The sequence below is a fragment of the Nannospalax galili genome, unplaced genomic scaffold (genome assembly GCF_000622305.1).
Source record: "Nannospalax galili isolate Female #2095 unplaced genomic scaffold, S.galili_v1.0 scaffold2430, whole genome shotgun sequence".
Taxonomy (NCBI): Eukaryota; Metazoa; Chordata; class Mammalia; order Rodentia; family Spalacidae; genus Nannospalax; species Nannospalax galili.
The window spans coordinates 29,540-46,223 of NW_008328023.1; the positions used below are offsets into that span (position 1 = coordinate 29,540).

At 39.0% G+C, this 16,684-nt stretch overlaps 1 protein-coding gene across 1 annotated transcript in view; it reads left to right on the forward strand.

Moving 5' to 3' along the window:
* LOC103742846 (zinc finger protein 664-like) overlaps positions 1-16,684 on the forward strand; it is a gene marked incomplete at its 3' end in the record, with an annotated part of 77,252 nt that overhangs the window by 24,337 nt on the left and 36,231 nt on the right. Inside the window, exons 2-4 of the mRNA XM_029567860.1 lie at positions 1,385-1,511; positions 6,916-7,083; positions 8,703-8,817. Coding sequence (XP_029423720.1) covers positions 1,385-1,511; positions 6,916-7,083; positions 8,703-8,817 — 410 coding nt within the window. The remainder of the gene's footprint in view (positions 1-1,384; positions 1,512-6,915; positions 7,084-8,702; positions 8,818-16,684) is intronic.

A 16,684-nucleotide genomic window follows, 5' to 3' on the forward strand; every position in this document is an offset into this window, starting at 1 on the left:
GTCTTCAGTTCCTAAGGTGGGTGGACTTGGGTCCTCGTAAGCCACTGTATCATTGTTTGAATTGTACATAAAAGAGATATTTTTGTTTTATATTATTCTTGTATTACATTGCTCAACATTTAATCCCACCCACATCACTGGTCCGATTGTATGTGCTGCTGGCTGTGTTGACACCAGTATTTTGTCTCCTGCGAGTTGAGTCCCTTGGTTGAGCTGCTCTACACCTAATCCCAGACTTTGACATTGTTTTGAATTTATTAGGAATAAGTTTTCTCCTTGAAGTTCACAGAGTGAAGCACACGAATCATGACATTTACTGCAGGATCTCCCCTTTCATCACTGTAGTTCTGTTCCTTTCTTTGGAAAAAGAAACCTTTCTCACTTGTTTGCTAAATCCTGAGTTTCCAGGTGGAGATTCTGAAGCAGGCCTCTTTCTCTCTGTGGGTATTTCTACTTCACACTCTGTCACAGCACTGCCTCCATTACTGGTTCTTTGATCCTCAGAAAAGAGCTTCCTTTAGCAAATGTTCCACACATGTAGTTCTCAGGTTTTGTAATCATTTGTATACACAACACGAACAATGTTCAGTCAGTGGATCTTGTCTTCATGTTTCCATTTATCCTCAGTGAGGAGCCCAGTTCTCAGATTCTCTTACTGTGGTGTGCATAAGTCAGTTAGTGTGTTGTTTCATGGTAAATTTTAGGTAGGTAAATGAGGAGAAAAGAAGAAATCACTATAAAAGTATTGTTAGACTACTTATGCACTGCTGTTTCTGTACTTTCTACATTACATGCATGGCATAGGATTTTCTTTACAAGGATTGTGTCTTCTTGCTGTGGAGGGAGAGCACACATAGTTCTTTATCTTCCACCATGTTCTATTCAGTGCTCTTGGAGAAAGTGTCTTTTGTGCCAGGGTTGCTGACCCCACTGCAAAGTCTGTTAGGAAAGGGTAAAGTCCACAGATCATATTAAGGTAAAATTCTATGTTTTAGCTATGACTACAGTGCATGGTTATAGGCCCTCACCAAATTGATTTCATAAAAAGACTTATAAAGCAGTGTGACTTTACATCAGATAAACATATACTATTGATACTGTGTGCTGCAAATATAGTAGGGAAATGGTTTTTGTATGTTGAGGGCTTAATTTACGTGCTGTCCTCCTTAACATCATAATCTTCACAAAAATTTGGAGGGTCTGATGCTATTCTTTTTTTATACAGATTTAGCAAATAAATTATAGTTACTCCATTAAGAAATATCCTTTTGAATAATTCAGATTTCTCCTCTAATTCAGAAGTTGTTTACTCATTATTTCTTTCTTTCTTGGGTCCAGTACCCTGTTTGAGTGCACATGGTCTCATTGATATTTTTCATTTTAGGATCCACTGATATTCAGGACTGTGTCCATAGCCTTCTCCCAGAAGGAATGGGAATGCCTAGACTCTACTCAGAGGACTTTGTACAGGGAGGTGATGTTGGAGAACTACAGCAATCTGGTGTCTGTAGGTGAGGAGATTTTTCTATGAGTATTTTTACTGTTCTCCATCCTTTTATAGACAACAATCTACTTTGTACAAATGTTAGTTTTGCTGTGTAGGTCTTGGATTCCTTAAATTTACAAATTAGAATATTGGGAATATCTGTGCATCATTTCCACCTGTTAGAGGAATTATTTGGATTCCTTAAATTTACAAATTAGAGTATCGGGTATATCTGCGCATCATTTCCACTTCTAAGAGAAATTATTTTTGATTATAGAGCAATTATTATTTTTTATTATTTTTGGAGTTAATTTCAGCCTCCCATTAATACATGATACTGCAGCCAGAATCTTTAAGGTTCCATTTCCATAGCTGCATTTTGAATCATTGATAGAACTCAGTGTATGAAAACTGAAAGAATTCCTCTATGTTCTAATGAGTCTGTCCTAAAATAGAAACTGAGAATTTATTTGGAGAGTCATCTCTTATTCTCTGTATTTCCAGTGGAGCACAGTGCTGTGATAGAAATCACATACTTTCTAAAGAATCCAGCAAGCACATGTGCCTCTTTCTCATACATAGGTCTTGCTGTGTGTAAGCCCGTTCTGGTCTCCTGTCTGGAAGAAAACAAGGAGCCCTGGAATGTGACTAGAAGCGAGACTGTAGCCAACCAGGTAGGTCTCAGTGGAGAGGCCCAGGTTCAAGGACCTAACGAAAGAGGGATTAAGACCTGAAAATTGTATTGCCATAGTCTGTTGCATTAGAGATTCTGATACTTTTATAGTAGTTTCATCAAAATGTGTCCGTTAAATGTCAAATAACTTCTTTTATTGCACATGAACTATGTGGCAATTACTAGTATGCTAATATCACTTGATTTATTTAATTTTTCCTTATCTCCCATGTCACATTTCTTGCTAATGCAAACTAATAGCTGATTTTTTCCCCTGTGTGTTCTTCCTGTACTACATTTTTTCAATGTGTATTTTTATTGAATTTTTCTGCATTTCATAAAAAAATCTTAATCATCTTTTAACCCCTTACCCGATCTGCACCCATGTACCCCTCACCAGATTTTATCTGCATGCATTCTGTGATTAATATTAAGGTCTATCGACTCAATTTTTTAACATTTCATGAAATTAGTAAATTTTGTGTCTTTTGTTTTCTTCCTCATATGAAAATGTTTGTGCCATTCCGATTCTTCATGTTTTTTCATTGTTTTATACTTGCTAATGTATTTCTTCTGAAAATGATTGTAAGACTTCAATGAGAATCACATAGTATATTTGTATAGCATGAAATTCTATATTCTCTTCCCCTTTTAAATAAGAATGTGTTAAAAATTTGGGACTGTCTACAGTTCATTTGGGGATTATTCTGTTTGATACCCACTGTTGAAGTCTATATTTCAGTTTGGTCAGAAAAGAGATTGTAAAACATTGACCGGGTATAATATTTAAGACATAATATATTGCCCAGTGCAGTTCTTCATTTGTTCTTTGATTTTGGAAGTTTGCACATCCTCCTGTGTGTGTGTGCACATCAGTCCTGTTTCTTTGGAATGCATACTTTCTCAGGCTGCTCATATACTTGTTCATTCATAATCTTTCTGACTTCTGAATTCTTCACAGAATGCATACTTTCTCATGGTGCTCATATACTTGTTCATTCATAGTCTTTCTGACTTCTGAATTCTTCACAGATAGCATACAGTTCCCAGACCTGTGGTTCGGAGGATGTGTCTTGTTCAGGCACCTTTCTTCTCTCTATAATTCTCGTCAGCCATGAGATGAGATTTCGGATGTCATGACTTTCCCTGTCATGGCTCAGTCTTGCCATTGTCTGTTAGTCTCTGAGCCCCATGGATACTGGACTGAAAGCTCTAAAGATGGAGCCAAAGTTTAATGTTTTATTTCCTGAATAATTTTTTGCAGTTTTAGATCAGTTGAAAAAGATCCACAATGGACTCTCTGGTAATATAAGAGAAGATAGATAAAATTCAGTTTCAAATTTGAAATAAGGTAAAAAGATAGTGATTACCTTAATTTCCGGGTGTGGTGTCACAAGCCTTTAATCTCAGCACTTGGGAGGCAGAGGCAGGTGGATCTTTGTGAGTTAGAGGCCTGCCTGGTCTACATAGTGAGTTCCAGGACAGCTGGAGCTAAAAAGAAAACCCGTCTTAAAAAAACAGGAAAAAAAAAAAAAAAAAAAAAAAAAGACTGGGAACACAAAGGGCACTGTGAATGCCCCCATTCAGTACTTGACTCATGTTTCAGTTTTCAGGCTTTCAGCATACATTGCAAAAGTCCTTGACTCCACAGTGGATTTCAGGATGATTATAGGGCTTTGTGTTTGTTTTTGTTTTTATTTTCTGTCTTTTTGAATGGCATCTTTTTGTAGCCCAAGTAGGCCTGGAACTCACTATGTAGACTAAGCTGGCCTTGTACTCACAGAGATCTGCCTACCTCTGCTGGGATTAAAGGCACACACCACCACACCTTACTTATTATAGATTTAATTTTGAAGTTTACCACTAAAATATTTAAACTCACTGTATTTCATCCCTGTGCCACTTCTGAGTTCCTAAAGTTCATGATTCAATATATTCTCCGTATTTCTTTAAAATATAACCATGAATTCTGAAGTGATGGCTGGCTGCCATGAATTAATACATTTTTTTCAAATGACCTTCTCCCTCCATCAATTTTAAGAGATACCTTTTTTGCAAGTCAATTTTAGTTAATAAGTTCACTTTCAGTATGATATATGTATTTTTACATTATCTCATGCTGTTTTCCCTCTGGTCTTTCTTGAGAAGAGACCAGATATTACTACAGATTTCTTGCGTTTGTAATAAGTTGGTAATTTTCCCTAGCAGAATTAACTACAGATTTTCTTTTTTTTCTTCTTTTTTCTTAGTATTTTTCTCATGTGCCTTTGGCGTATACATAGAGTTCTGTTTGTACTTATTTCAACTTCCTAAATGACTCTTATAACTGTACATTCGTGTATTTTTCATATATTTTCTAATTTATTTTTATTGAAGAAATTTTGTCACTTGAGTTTTAATTTCATCTCCTTCTTTTACCCCATAGATTTTTATTTTTATTTTATTGAATGTTTCACAATGTTGGAAATTGTATTCATGCATGTTACATGTTTCTTATGTATCTGTGTGTGATTGGCTCATCCTTATTCTACATATTGAAATGTTGTCTTCTTTTTCCCTTTGCCTGGAGAACTCAACTCTTAGAAGACATCAGAGCATACACAATGTAGAGAAACCCTACAGATGTGAAGAATATAACAGGTCCTTTATGTTGATGTCAAGTTTCAAATTACAGCAGGGAAGTGATACGGGAGAGAAACTCCAGAAATATGAAGGATGTGGCAAGTCCTTTCGTCATGTGTCATATCTTACAGCACATCAGCAAAGGCATACTGGAGAGAAACCCTACAGATGTGAAGAATGTGGCAAGTCCTTTAGTAAATGGTCACATCTTAGAAGACATCAGCAAATACATACTGGAGAGAACCCCTATGGATGTGACGAATGTAGCAAGTCCTTTAGTCAAATACCACATCTTAGTTTGCATCAGCGAATACATACTGGAGAGGAACCCTACAGATGTGAAGGTTGTGGCAAGTCCTTTAGTCAAATGTCAAATCTTAGAAGACATCAACAAATACATACTGGAGAGAAACCCTATAGATGTGAAGAATGTGGCAAGTCCTTTAGTCAAATGTCACATCTTAGAAGACATGAACAAATACATACTGGAGAGAAACCCTACAGATGTGAAGAATGTGGCAAGTCCTTTAGTCAAATGTCGTCTTAGAGCACATCAGTGAACATATACTGGAGAGAAACCCTATAGATGTGAAGAGTGTGGCAAGTCCTTTAGTGAAAGGACACATCTTAGATTACACCAGCGAATACATACTGGAGAGAAACCTTTCAGCTGTGAAGAATGTGGCAAGTCCTTTAGTCAAATATTATATCTTAGAGCACATCAGCGAATACATACTGGAGAGAAACCCTACAGATGCAGTCACATCTTAGAAGACATCTGCAAATACATACTGGAGAGAAACCCTACAGATGTGAAGAATGTGGCAAGTCCTTTATTGAGATGTCACTTCTTAGAGTACATGAGAGAATACATACTGGAGAGAAACCCTACAGATGTGAAGAATGTGGAAAGTCCTTTAGTCAACTATCAAATCATAGATTACATCAGCGAATACATACTGGAGAGAAACCCTACAGATGTGAAGAGTGTGGCAAGTCCTTTAGTCAAATGTCACGTCTTAGAGTACATCAACGAGTACATACTGGAGAGAAACCCTACAGATGTGAAGAGTGTGGCAAGTCCTTTAGTGAAAGTTCATGTCTTAGATTACATCAGCGAATACATACTGGAGAGAAACCCTATAGATGTGAAGAATGTGGAAAGTCCTTTAGCAAACGATCAAATCTTAGAAGACATCAGCAAATACATACTGGAGAGAAACACTACAGATGAGAAGAATGTGGCAAGTTCTTTAGTCATGTGTCATATCTTAGAGTACATAAATGAATATATATTGGAGAGAAACCCTACAGATGTAAAGAATGTGGAAAATCCTTTAGTAAACTATCAAATCTTAGAAGACATCAGCAAATACATACTGGAGAGAAACCCTACAGATGGGAAGAATGTGGCAAGTTCTTTAGTCATGTGTCATATCTTAGAGTACATAGCGAATACATACTGGAGAGAAACCCTACACATGTGAAGAATGTGGAAAGTCCTTTAGTAAATGGTCAAGTCGTAGAAGACATCAGCAAATACATACTGGAGAGAAACCCTACACATGTGAAGAATGTGGAAAGTCCTTTAGTAAATGGTCAAGTCGTAGAAGACATCAGCAAATACATACTGGAGAGAAACCCTACAGATGTGAAGAATGTGGAAAGTCCTTTAGTCAAATATCACATGTTAGATTACATTAGCAAATACATACTGGAGAGAAACCCTACAAATGTGAAGAATGTGGCTAGCCCTTTAGTGAATTGTCAGGTCTTAGAAGACAGCAGCAAATACATACTGGAGAAAAACTCTACAGATGTGATAAATGTTCCAAGGCCTTTACTCATATGTTAATATTTCAATTACATCACTGAATGCATACGGGAGAGAAACCCTTCAAATGTGAAGAATGTGGCTAGTCTTTTAGTGACTGCTGAGCAGCAAATACGTACTAGAGAAACACCCTACAGATGTGAAGAATGTACCAAAGCCTTTACTCATATGCCAATACTTCAATTACATCACTGAATGCATACCAGAGAGAAACCCTTCAAATGTGAGGAATGTGGTAAGTCCTTTAGTCAGTGGTCAAGTCATAGAGTACATGAAAATACTTGAGAGATAACCGTACAGATATGAAGAATCTGACAAGTCCTTTACTGTGAGCTCAACTTATAAGTCACATAAGAGAATTCAGATTGGAGAGAAACCCTACAAATGTGAAGCTTGTGACAAGTCCTTTAGTTGTATGTCAGATTTAATGTTTGATCAGAGAATTCATACTGGAAAGTACCCATTCTGGTAAGATGAATGTGACCAACTGAGCACTCAGCACATAGAAGGTACCAGAGTATTCATACTTAAGAGAAACCTCACAAATAAAAATGTTTTGGGAAGTCCATTCCTTGTATTTCAACTCTTAGAGAACGACAAAGAAATTATAATAAAGGGAGACACTGCAGTATAAAGAATGTGGCTCTTCCTTTAATCATGTCAAATGGTAGCAGTTATTAAAAACTCATACTAAAGAGATAGTTTACAGTTTCTCAGTATTTGGTACATCCTTTACCGTGGACTCAATCCTTAGAATACAAAATAGCATTCGTACTAAAGGGATATGTCTAAAAGTCTGGAAAATTTTGAAACACTTATATTTACATATTAAAAAACTTCATAGTGCACTGAACGAAAACTTAGAATTAAGTGCAAAATTGCTAATCAAAATTTATTAATTCAAATATATGAAGAGCTAGCAACATAAAAAAAGTGAGAACACCTTCGCTTTCCCATCCAATTGTGGTGAATATCACTGAGAACTCAAGTTACACTTAACAGCACAGTGTGTTTTTATGTTTTTTTAAAAAAATTATTATTTTTATTTTATGGGTATGCATGTATTGCCTGCATATATGTAAGTGCACCTGTGTCATGCAGTGCCCACGGATCTTATAAGAGGATGTCTGATACACTGGAACTACAGTTACAGGCAGTTGTTCACTGCCAAGTGGATCCTGGCATTCAAACCCTGGTCTTCTGCAAGAACAGCCAGTGTTCTTAAGTGTTGAGCCATCTCTCCAGCCCCCACAGTGTTTTTTAATGTATCATGCTACAACATCAAGCACTTTTCCATTTCTCTTCCCAAAATGTAGCCTTTAAGTTGGAAAAGTGTACATTGGGGAAAAGTAGACACTTAGGCTTCTGTCACTGTTGTCATACTGTCTTTGAAGAGAGATTGTTTCTATCAGAATCTAGACAGACTTGTTTCCCTACAGTTAATACCAATGCATATGGAGTTGACATCAATGGAGTTGCACTCAAAGTCTGACTCAGGTTAACAACATGTGCCTAATTTCACCCCGTAGCTATTTCAGAGTCCATAATATATATAAATAGTGTTAGAAGTTGGCATAATCCTCGCATTGGTTCCTTGGCTTATGAACTGAGGGTTATTGTAGTTGGAAAATCAGGAAGGAAATGATCAAAGCTCCTGTAGAGAGAAAATATGAACGTAATCACCCTGCATTCCTGGAGGGACTGTGAAGAACATCAACACTATTCAGAATTTGAATGATGTGGGGGGTGGGAGAGATCCAACATCTCACTTCAGGAGTCCTAGTTGGCCTGTGAAGAATATTGATGGATGTATAACCATATAGTTGTGTAGAAATATTTATTTTATATGTAATCCATGAATCTAATTGCAGCTGTGGTGCAAGCTCTGGTATTCTGACTTGAGCTAATTAACATACCAACAGGAACTCATGTGATGTTAGTAGTATTGCAAATGCTTTATCGCCTTACATGTTCATAAGGAGCACTAGAAATTTTCTTTCACGTGTCAAGGCCAGCATTATTGCTTTTTGTCTTCCATATCAAGTATATATTAATTCTGTATAGCAATGTCTTAACATGGTTTACAGGAAACCATTAGTGCCTACATCTCTATCATTTTACATGCTGTGCAGCTATGAGCTACAAATGGAGAGTTGCACCTTTTCAGTTTGTTTCTGTCACATTTCTGAAAGAATCGTGAAGGTAAGTCTTCAGAGTGATAATTTTGAGCAGTGTCCATGATCATGCATTTTTCCTAGAAATAGAAATGCACAGAATTGTGATTATTTACTGATTCATGAGCTCAACCATTGGTTTCAGAGACTTTGATGGAGCATACTTGGAAAATTGAGTAGAAAGATATTTGGTGTAAATACAACTGAATAGAACACTTCAACTGGCCTATAGATATTAAGATAATTATGTCCCATGTAAATGCTCTTAAAAAAAATGAACTCGGCACAAGATTTCATTAAACAAGTAAATAGAGCTACCATTTCTTACTAATCAACTTCATCCCATCACCATCCATTTTCCTTTCAAAGAGCCCATGAACAAACTGGCAATAGTGTCAGACATAGAATTTGTGAATAAGCTCATCAGCATGGATGGCTACAGATCAAGTCTGATGTGATTACTATTTCTGACTTAGTGAGGGCACAATTCCCAACACTTCTCTTTGTCCTCATAAGGTATCACCACAATGTATACAAAGTATGTAGTCTTTTTTAAAGAGATATGGTTGTCTTATCTCAAAATTCACTCTCTGAACAATGCTGTGATAAATCTGTGATGGCCTCAAGCCCTTTACATGTGAGAAAATGAAGGACACTACGCTTTAACTCTGCAACCTTCTCCCACTCTGTCATTCCTGGATTGACTACATGTCACTGCCTTAGAATCCATTCTCATGCCAGGGCACTCAGGTATTGTCAGCCAGATACCCCTAAGCAATCATCTGTCTTCTCACCAGACATGTATAAACACATGGAAAGATCTATTCATATTCCAGAAGCATGGTGGGACCATGCCCTCATGAATGTCATCCAACTATAATATGATTAAACTCAGGTAAATGTCCCTATTGCGCATCATTAAACTTGGACAAATAATAAAAGCAATGTGAAAAGAAAGAAAACAAAGATGAAAAATGAGAGAAGAAAATTTCATCTCTACATCTTTTGGACTTTCCTAGAGGCACCAGCCATTTGGAAACCTAGTGAATAGAAATTCCTAGTTTGAGGGTTCTGTTGACTTATTGAGATTGGTCCAAATTTCCTTTACTATCTATGCTTTGTCCTCAAACAATGTGCACAGTCTTGACTGTGTTTGATTTTCATTATTATGTTTTAGACGGTCTCCCATAGCGCCAGACAACTTGGAACTGACTGTGTAGTCCAGACTGGCCTGTACCTCACAGAAATTTGCCTCCTGAGTACCAGGATGAAAGGCATGCACCACTAAGCCTGGCAGTCCTGACATTGAGGAAAGGTCTTCAAGCTCCTTGAATTGTTTTACATTTCTTTGCCTTGCAGGGTGTCTGGGCAATTTCCAAGACATCACAGGGGGCAACTTCTCTGAGAGTCTTTGTCTTTTCCTTAGAGGTTTGTGTTGTGCAAAGAAGCTTCTTTGTCAAGAGACAGTGATAATTACTGAGTTTCATAATGTCACGCAAAGATTGATGTACGGAAGCTTTGTAGTTTTATGACATTCCATTTGCCAGTTGTTTTATTTCCTGTCCTACTGAATCCTATTAAGGAAGTCACTGACAGCTTATATCTAGATGGTGACACATGCTGTTCACCTTTTGCTCCAGCAGTTTCAGAGTCTCCAGGGTCATGATGAGGTCTTTTCCATTTGGCATTGAATGTTGTAGAGGGTGAGAAAAACGGATCTATTTTCATTGTTTTGCACGCTCGTATCTTTTCCCATTGCCGTTTGTTGAAGATGCTGCCCTTTCTCTAATGTTTGTTTCTGGCACCTTTGTGAAACAGTGGTGTAGCTAGAATTGTGTGAGCTCATGTCCGGGTCCTGAATATCATTCCAAGTGTCTGTTATTAGTGTTGTAGTTAGGCCATTGGGGTTTTGTTTTCTGGTCCTGCTTCTTTGGTGTTTTTGGTCTTATACTGGGATGGGTGTTTCATTCCTCCTCCTCCCCTTTCTCCTCTTCCTCCCCTACCTCCTCCTTATTCTCCTATCCTCCTCTCCCCCTCCTTCCTTCCCTCCTCCTCCTCCCCTCCCCCTCTTCCCCTCCTCCTCCTCCTTCTCCACCTCTTTGTCCCCTCCCTCCTGCTCCTCTGCTCCCCCCCTTCCTTTCTTCTTTTGATCCTTTTGAGAGAGAGTCTCCCTGTAACCCCAGCTGTCCTGAAATTCCCTATGTATGTCAAGCTTGCTTTGATCTCACTGATATCCACCTACTGGGATTAAAGGTGTGCACTACTATGCCTGGCCATGGGCATTTTATTCTTTAGATATGAGAAACCTTCTATGTGTTTCTACCTAAAAATGTTCTCCATACGTTCAGCCTGGTGTTCCTCTCCTTTTCTCTTTGCCTTTAATTTGTAGTTTGGGTCTTTCAGTGACTTCTTAAATGTCTAGCATGAATACTTCCTGCCATTTATAAAAGCAATTCTCTTTTCTTTATGTAAAAGCAATTTTAACAATGATTTCCAGAAAACAGACTTGGTTTAGTTAGCAAAATGTCAATATCCCCCTCTAATGGTGCCAGCCGTAAAGTGCAGGATGAATTCAGGTCCAAATTATCCATAACCAGCTGACCACTTAAACTTGAGACATCTATTTTCTTTGAAAATACAAAGTTTCTGGAGGTTCATTCACAATGTCAAAATCATTTGTAGTAGTAGAGTTCCAGGATTTGACTCTAGTAGGGGAGCTCTCTGAGGAAATGATTCAACTAATTTTTTTAGTATCATTGTTTAGAGGAAGGACGTGAAGTAGGCGGGGTCAGAAGAGTGAAGTAGAAGGAAGTGGGGAGGATGCGACTGGGCGGTTTCAGTGAGAGTTTGGGGAGAGTCTAAGGCAGGCAAGACTGCTGGGGTTTAGTGTGACTGGGAAACCCACCAGGGCAGGAGACCACGTGGAGTAGCCTGGTGCAGAACCTGAGGAGGGCTGACTGGATTAGGTCTCAAACAGGACCCCAAGTGTCAGGATAGCCCCAGGAGCCACTCCTAGCCATGTAGTGCAGGACCAGGGGTAGGCGGCAAGGTAAGTGGGTCTAGGTAGGGGATGGGGAAACTCACAAGAGCCATAGGAACCACATGGAATCCTGCAGTGGGAAACATGAGGCTGGATGGGCTCTAGAAACTCACAGAGAGTCAGAGGAGCGGTGGGAATGGGGCACCTAGGGTCTGGTTGGCCTGGGAAGAGCACCAGTCACTGGATCATTGTAAAATGGAGCCTGAGGAAAAGTGGGAAAATGAACCTTTCCAGAGGAGCTTGCGGGTGGTGTGTTGTGATTCCCCAGGGATTTGGTCTTAATTTCCGTTTTTTCCTTTTTTATTAATTAATTTATTATTTATTATTTTGAGACAGGGTCTCCCTACGTAGCAACAGCTGGCCTGGGACCTGAAATGTAGAACAGGCTGGCCATGGTTATCTCACAGAGCTCAGCCTGCATCTGCCTCTGTAGTCCTGCGTTTAAAGCCTTGGTGTAAGCCTCTCGTTGTTGTTGTTGTTAGCCTTCAAAGTGCAAGTCAGCTCTGAAAATTTCCTGCAGATATTTGGGTTTGTTGGCCTGTGCATTCTTTTATGTAAAATTTTTTCATTTATTTTGTGGTTGCAAAAATATGCTCATAAAAGAGCTGGAGAGATGGCTCACTGGACGACCTACGTTTGACTCCCAGCACCCATGTGGCAGTGAAAAACTACACTTAAATCCAGTTCCAAGGGATCTGAGTCCTTCTGACTTCTTAGGGCACTGCACGACCTGGGTGCATTTACAAATATGCAGGCAATACACACACACACACAAAAAAAATTTTTTTGTTTGGTCTTTTTGAGACAGGATCTTCCAGTAGCCCCAGATGGGGCTATATAAACCAGGACGGCCTCGAACTCACAGAGAACCGACTGCTTCTGCCTCCCAAGGCCTGGGATTAAAGGCATGAGCCACAATGCCTGGCTCTTAATTTTTTTTTTAATGCTCATAAAAATAATGAACATCACTGATCACTGCTGGCTGAGGGAAAGTTGGTTTTATTCAAGGGTAAACCAGGTTCCAGTGGATAGACTCACATTGAAAGATATCTGGGGAGTGAAGCTTGAGTCAGTATGCCTGTACGAAGACTTTTTTTTTTTTTTTTTTTTTAAGTAAAGGGTGCAGTAGTATTGCGGTACCAAGTCTTTTTTTTTTTTTTTTTTTGATCTTTTTGAGACAGGTTCTTGCTGTAGCCCCAGCTGGCCTAGATTCTCTATGGAGACAAGGCTGGTCTTGAACTCACAGAGATCCACCTGCCTCTGCCTCCCGAGTGCTGGGATTTTTAATCCCATTGAACTCTAGCATTTGAAAGAAAAACTTCCTATTGCATCTTCCTCACAAATTCTGCCTAATACGGTGAGTAGAAGTGTTGGTGCTGTTTCAGTTAACAGCACCTGGCACAGTTAGGTTTGGGGTCAATGACTAGTGCTTCTGGAGAAAGCTTAGTGTAGCCTCTATTCCAAAGGATGAAAACCGTGTTACTCCGCCTTGTTTAGGTAAGGAGGTGAGGCAGCTACATTCCCATGATGTAGTAGGAATTCTTGATCTAGGCAGGAAAGCAGGAACTTCTATGGGGTCTCCATGTTGAGCTCTTTCTTCCTGCACATCTACTGCGATGGCAGACTGAGAATGGGCTGTTTTGTTTTCGTTCATGCTTCTTCCTCTTTTATGTTTGAAGTGGATTTTCAGTGAACTGAAAAGAAGTTTCTCCGAAGAAAGAGAAGACTGTTTATATAAGATTGCCTTGAAAGAGATGGCTTCTCTTCAAGTAAATACATCCAAGTGTATGGAAAACATTCTTTCTTTATAATTTTTATTTTAAATCTTGAACTTGTAACATACACTGGCAGAGTACATGCTAAGCAGAGCAGACTGGTCTGGATCTCACAGAGATCAGCATGCCTCTGCCTCTGGAGTCCTGGGATTAAAACCATGTGCCACCATACATGACCCATATCAACTCTTTACATATGTACCACCTATGTAGCACAGCCCTCTCTCCATTCTGTCTTCCAATGCTTATTTTTTTCCAGACTAATCCAATGAATGCATGTGCAGACTGAGAACAGCCTGTTTTGTTTTCTGAGGTGCTTCTTCTTCTTATGTTGGCAGGTGACATGGATTTTCAGTGAACTGAAAAGAAGTTTCTCCGAAGAAAGAGAAGACGGTTTATATAAGATTGCCTTGAAAGAGATGGCTTCTCTTCAAGTAAATACATCCAAGTGTATGGAAAACATTCTTTCTTTATAATTTTTATTTTAAATCTTGAACTTGTAACATACACTGGCAGAGTACATGCTAAGCAGAGCAGACTGGTCTGGATCTCACAGAGATCAGCATGCCTCTGCCTCTGGAGTCCTGGGATTAAAACCATGTGCCACCATACATGACCCATATCAACTCTTTACATATGTACCACCTATGTAGCATAGCCACCTCTCCATTCTGTCCTGCAAGGGCTTAGTTTTTTCAGTACTAAGTCCATGAATGCATGACCTTCAATCACAAAAATGTTTCTAGTGTGGTGGTAAAACCTGAAGCATGCCAATTTACTGTTCTGTCCTAGAATAGACTAGTGCCACTGTATTGTTGTTTGAACTGCACATAAAACTGATAATTTGTTTCTTTCTTATTTTATTCACATACTGTTTTACTTTGTCTATCATTTTAATCCCACCCACATCACAGCCCTGATAGAATGTGCTGCTGGGTTTGTTGACACCTGTATTCTTTTGTCTCCTGGGAGTTGACTCCCGTGGTTGAGCTGCTCTGCACCAAATGCCAGACTTTCACATCAATGATTTTAATTTATTCAGAATAAGTTTTTTTCTGGTAATTTACAGAATAAAGCACACGAATCATGAAAAGTTGGTATTTCTACTTCACACTCAAGCACAGCATGGTCTCCATTACTGGTTCTTTGAGCCTCAGAAAAGAATTCTGTTTATCAACTGTTACACACATGTAGTTGACTGATTTGTGGAACCATTTGGAAGCAGCACCAACATTGTTCAGTCAGTGTTGAATCTTGTCTTCATGTTTTCATTACTCTCTGCATTGAGGAACCCAGTTCTCAAATTTTATTGTGGTGTGCATAAGTTGGCCATTGTGTTCCTTCTGGATGAATATTAGTTAAGCAAATGAAGATAAAGGAGAAACTAGCCGGGCGTGGTGGCACACGCCTTTAATCCCAGCACTCGGGAGGCAGAGGCAGGTGGATCTCTGTGAGTTCAAGGCCAGCCTGGTCTACATAGTGAGTTCCAGGACAGCTGGTACTACAGGGAGACCCTGTCTCAAAAAGACCAAAAAAAAAATCAGAGGTTTTGATAAAGTCCACCTTCTAGACCTTCCAAAGATGTTCATCATTAATAATAAAGGCTGGAAGCAATCAAAATGTTTAACAATAAAGAATGATTAAATACAGCTTATCAGGGCCAGTAACAGCTTGGAGGGTAAAGGTACTTACCTCCAAGCCTGACAAACTGAGTTTGATCCCACATGGTAAAACGACAGAAGCAACTTCTGCATGTTGTCCTCTGACGCCACACCTGTGGTATAGCATGCTATTCCCACAGACATACATATAAACACACACACACTATTGCTTCAACAAAGAATCTATCAGAATATTTTATGCACTGCTGTTTCTATAATTTCATCGCTGTATGCAGTTTCTAGGACACACTTGAGAAGGATTGTGTCTGTTCGTCCTGTTGAGCTAGAGGACACCCAGTCCATGGCATTCTTCCTTTAAACCGCTCCTTTGTTTTTCTGCCATGATCTGCTCTGTGCTGCTAGAGTCTTTTGTACCGGAGTCACTGGTCTCACAGCAAAGCCGTTAGAGAAGGGTTAAGTCAGGCCCAGCCACAGATCTTGTTACATCAAAATTATGTTTTATGTAGGACTATAGTGCATGATTCTAAACATTTGAATTCATGTGACTTTATATCAGATATATATATATAACTGATTTTTTGTGCTACAAATACCAGAGGGAAAATGTACTCCTATGTTGAGGGCTTAATTTATGTGCTACACCCCTTAAAAGAATAATCTGCACAAAGATTTGGAGGATCTAATGCTGTTCTTTTTTTGCACAGAATTAGCAAGTACGTTAGAGTTACTACATTTAAAATGTCCTTTTGAGTAACTCAGATTGGTTGTCTGCTTCAGAACTTCTTTACTCATTATCTCTTTTCTTTCCTTGTACCCTGTTGATGGGTATTTGGTCAGCTTGCCATTCTTCATTTTAGGATCCACTGACTTTCACAGATGTGTAATTTGACTTCTCCCAGGTGGAGTGGAAATCCCTAGACTATGTTCAGAGAGATTTGTACAGGGAGGTGATGTTGGAGAACTACAACTACAGCAATCTGGTGTCCATAGTTGAGATTTTTCTTGCAGAATTTCTTACTGTTCTGCATCCTTTGACAGATAACGGCCTACTTGGTACAAGTGTTAGTTTTGCTGAATAAGTCTTGCATTGTTTCATAATTAGTGCATTGGGAATGCCTGGGCATCATGAACAGCGTGTTTGTGTCCAATTGTTATACCTGTAATCCATCTTCATTATTTTTGGTGTTAAATTCCGCCACCCATGAGGACGTGATACTGTAGCCAGAATCTTAAAGTTCCCTTCCCATAGCTACATTTTGAATCATTCATAGAATTCAGCGTATGAAAACTGATAAAAATTACTGTATATTCTGAGTCCGCCCTAAAATAATAATTGAGAAACGATTTGGAGAGTCGTCTCTTCTTCCTGTGTTGCCAGTGGAGTTTAGTTCTGTTGGAATTCCGGTTCTTTGTGAAGAATCCAGCAAGTGTCATGTACTTCTTTCTCATACACAGATC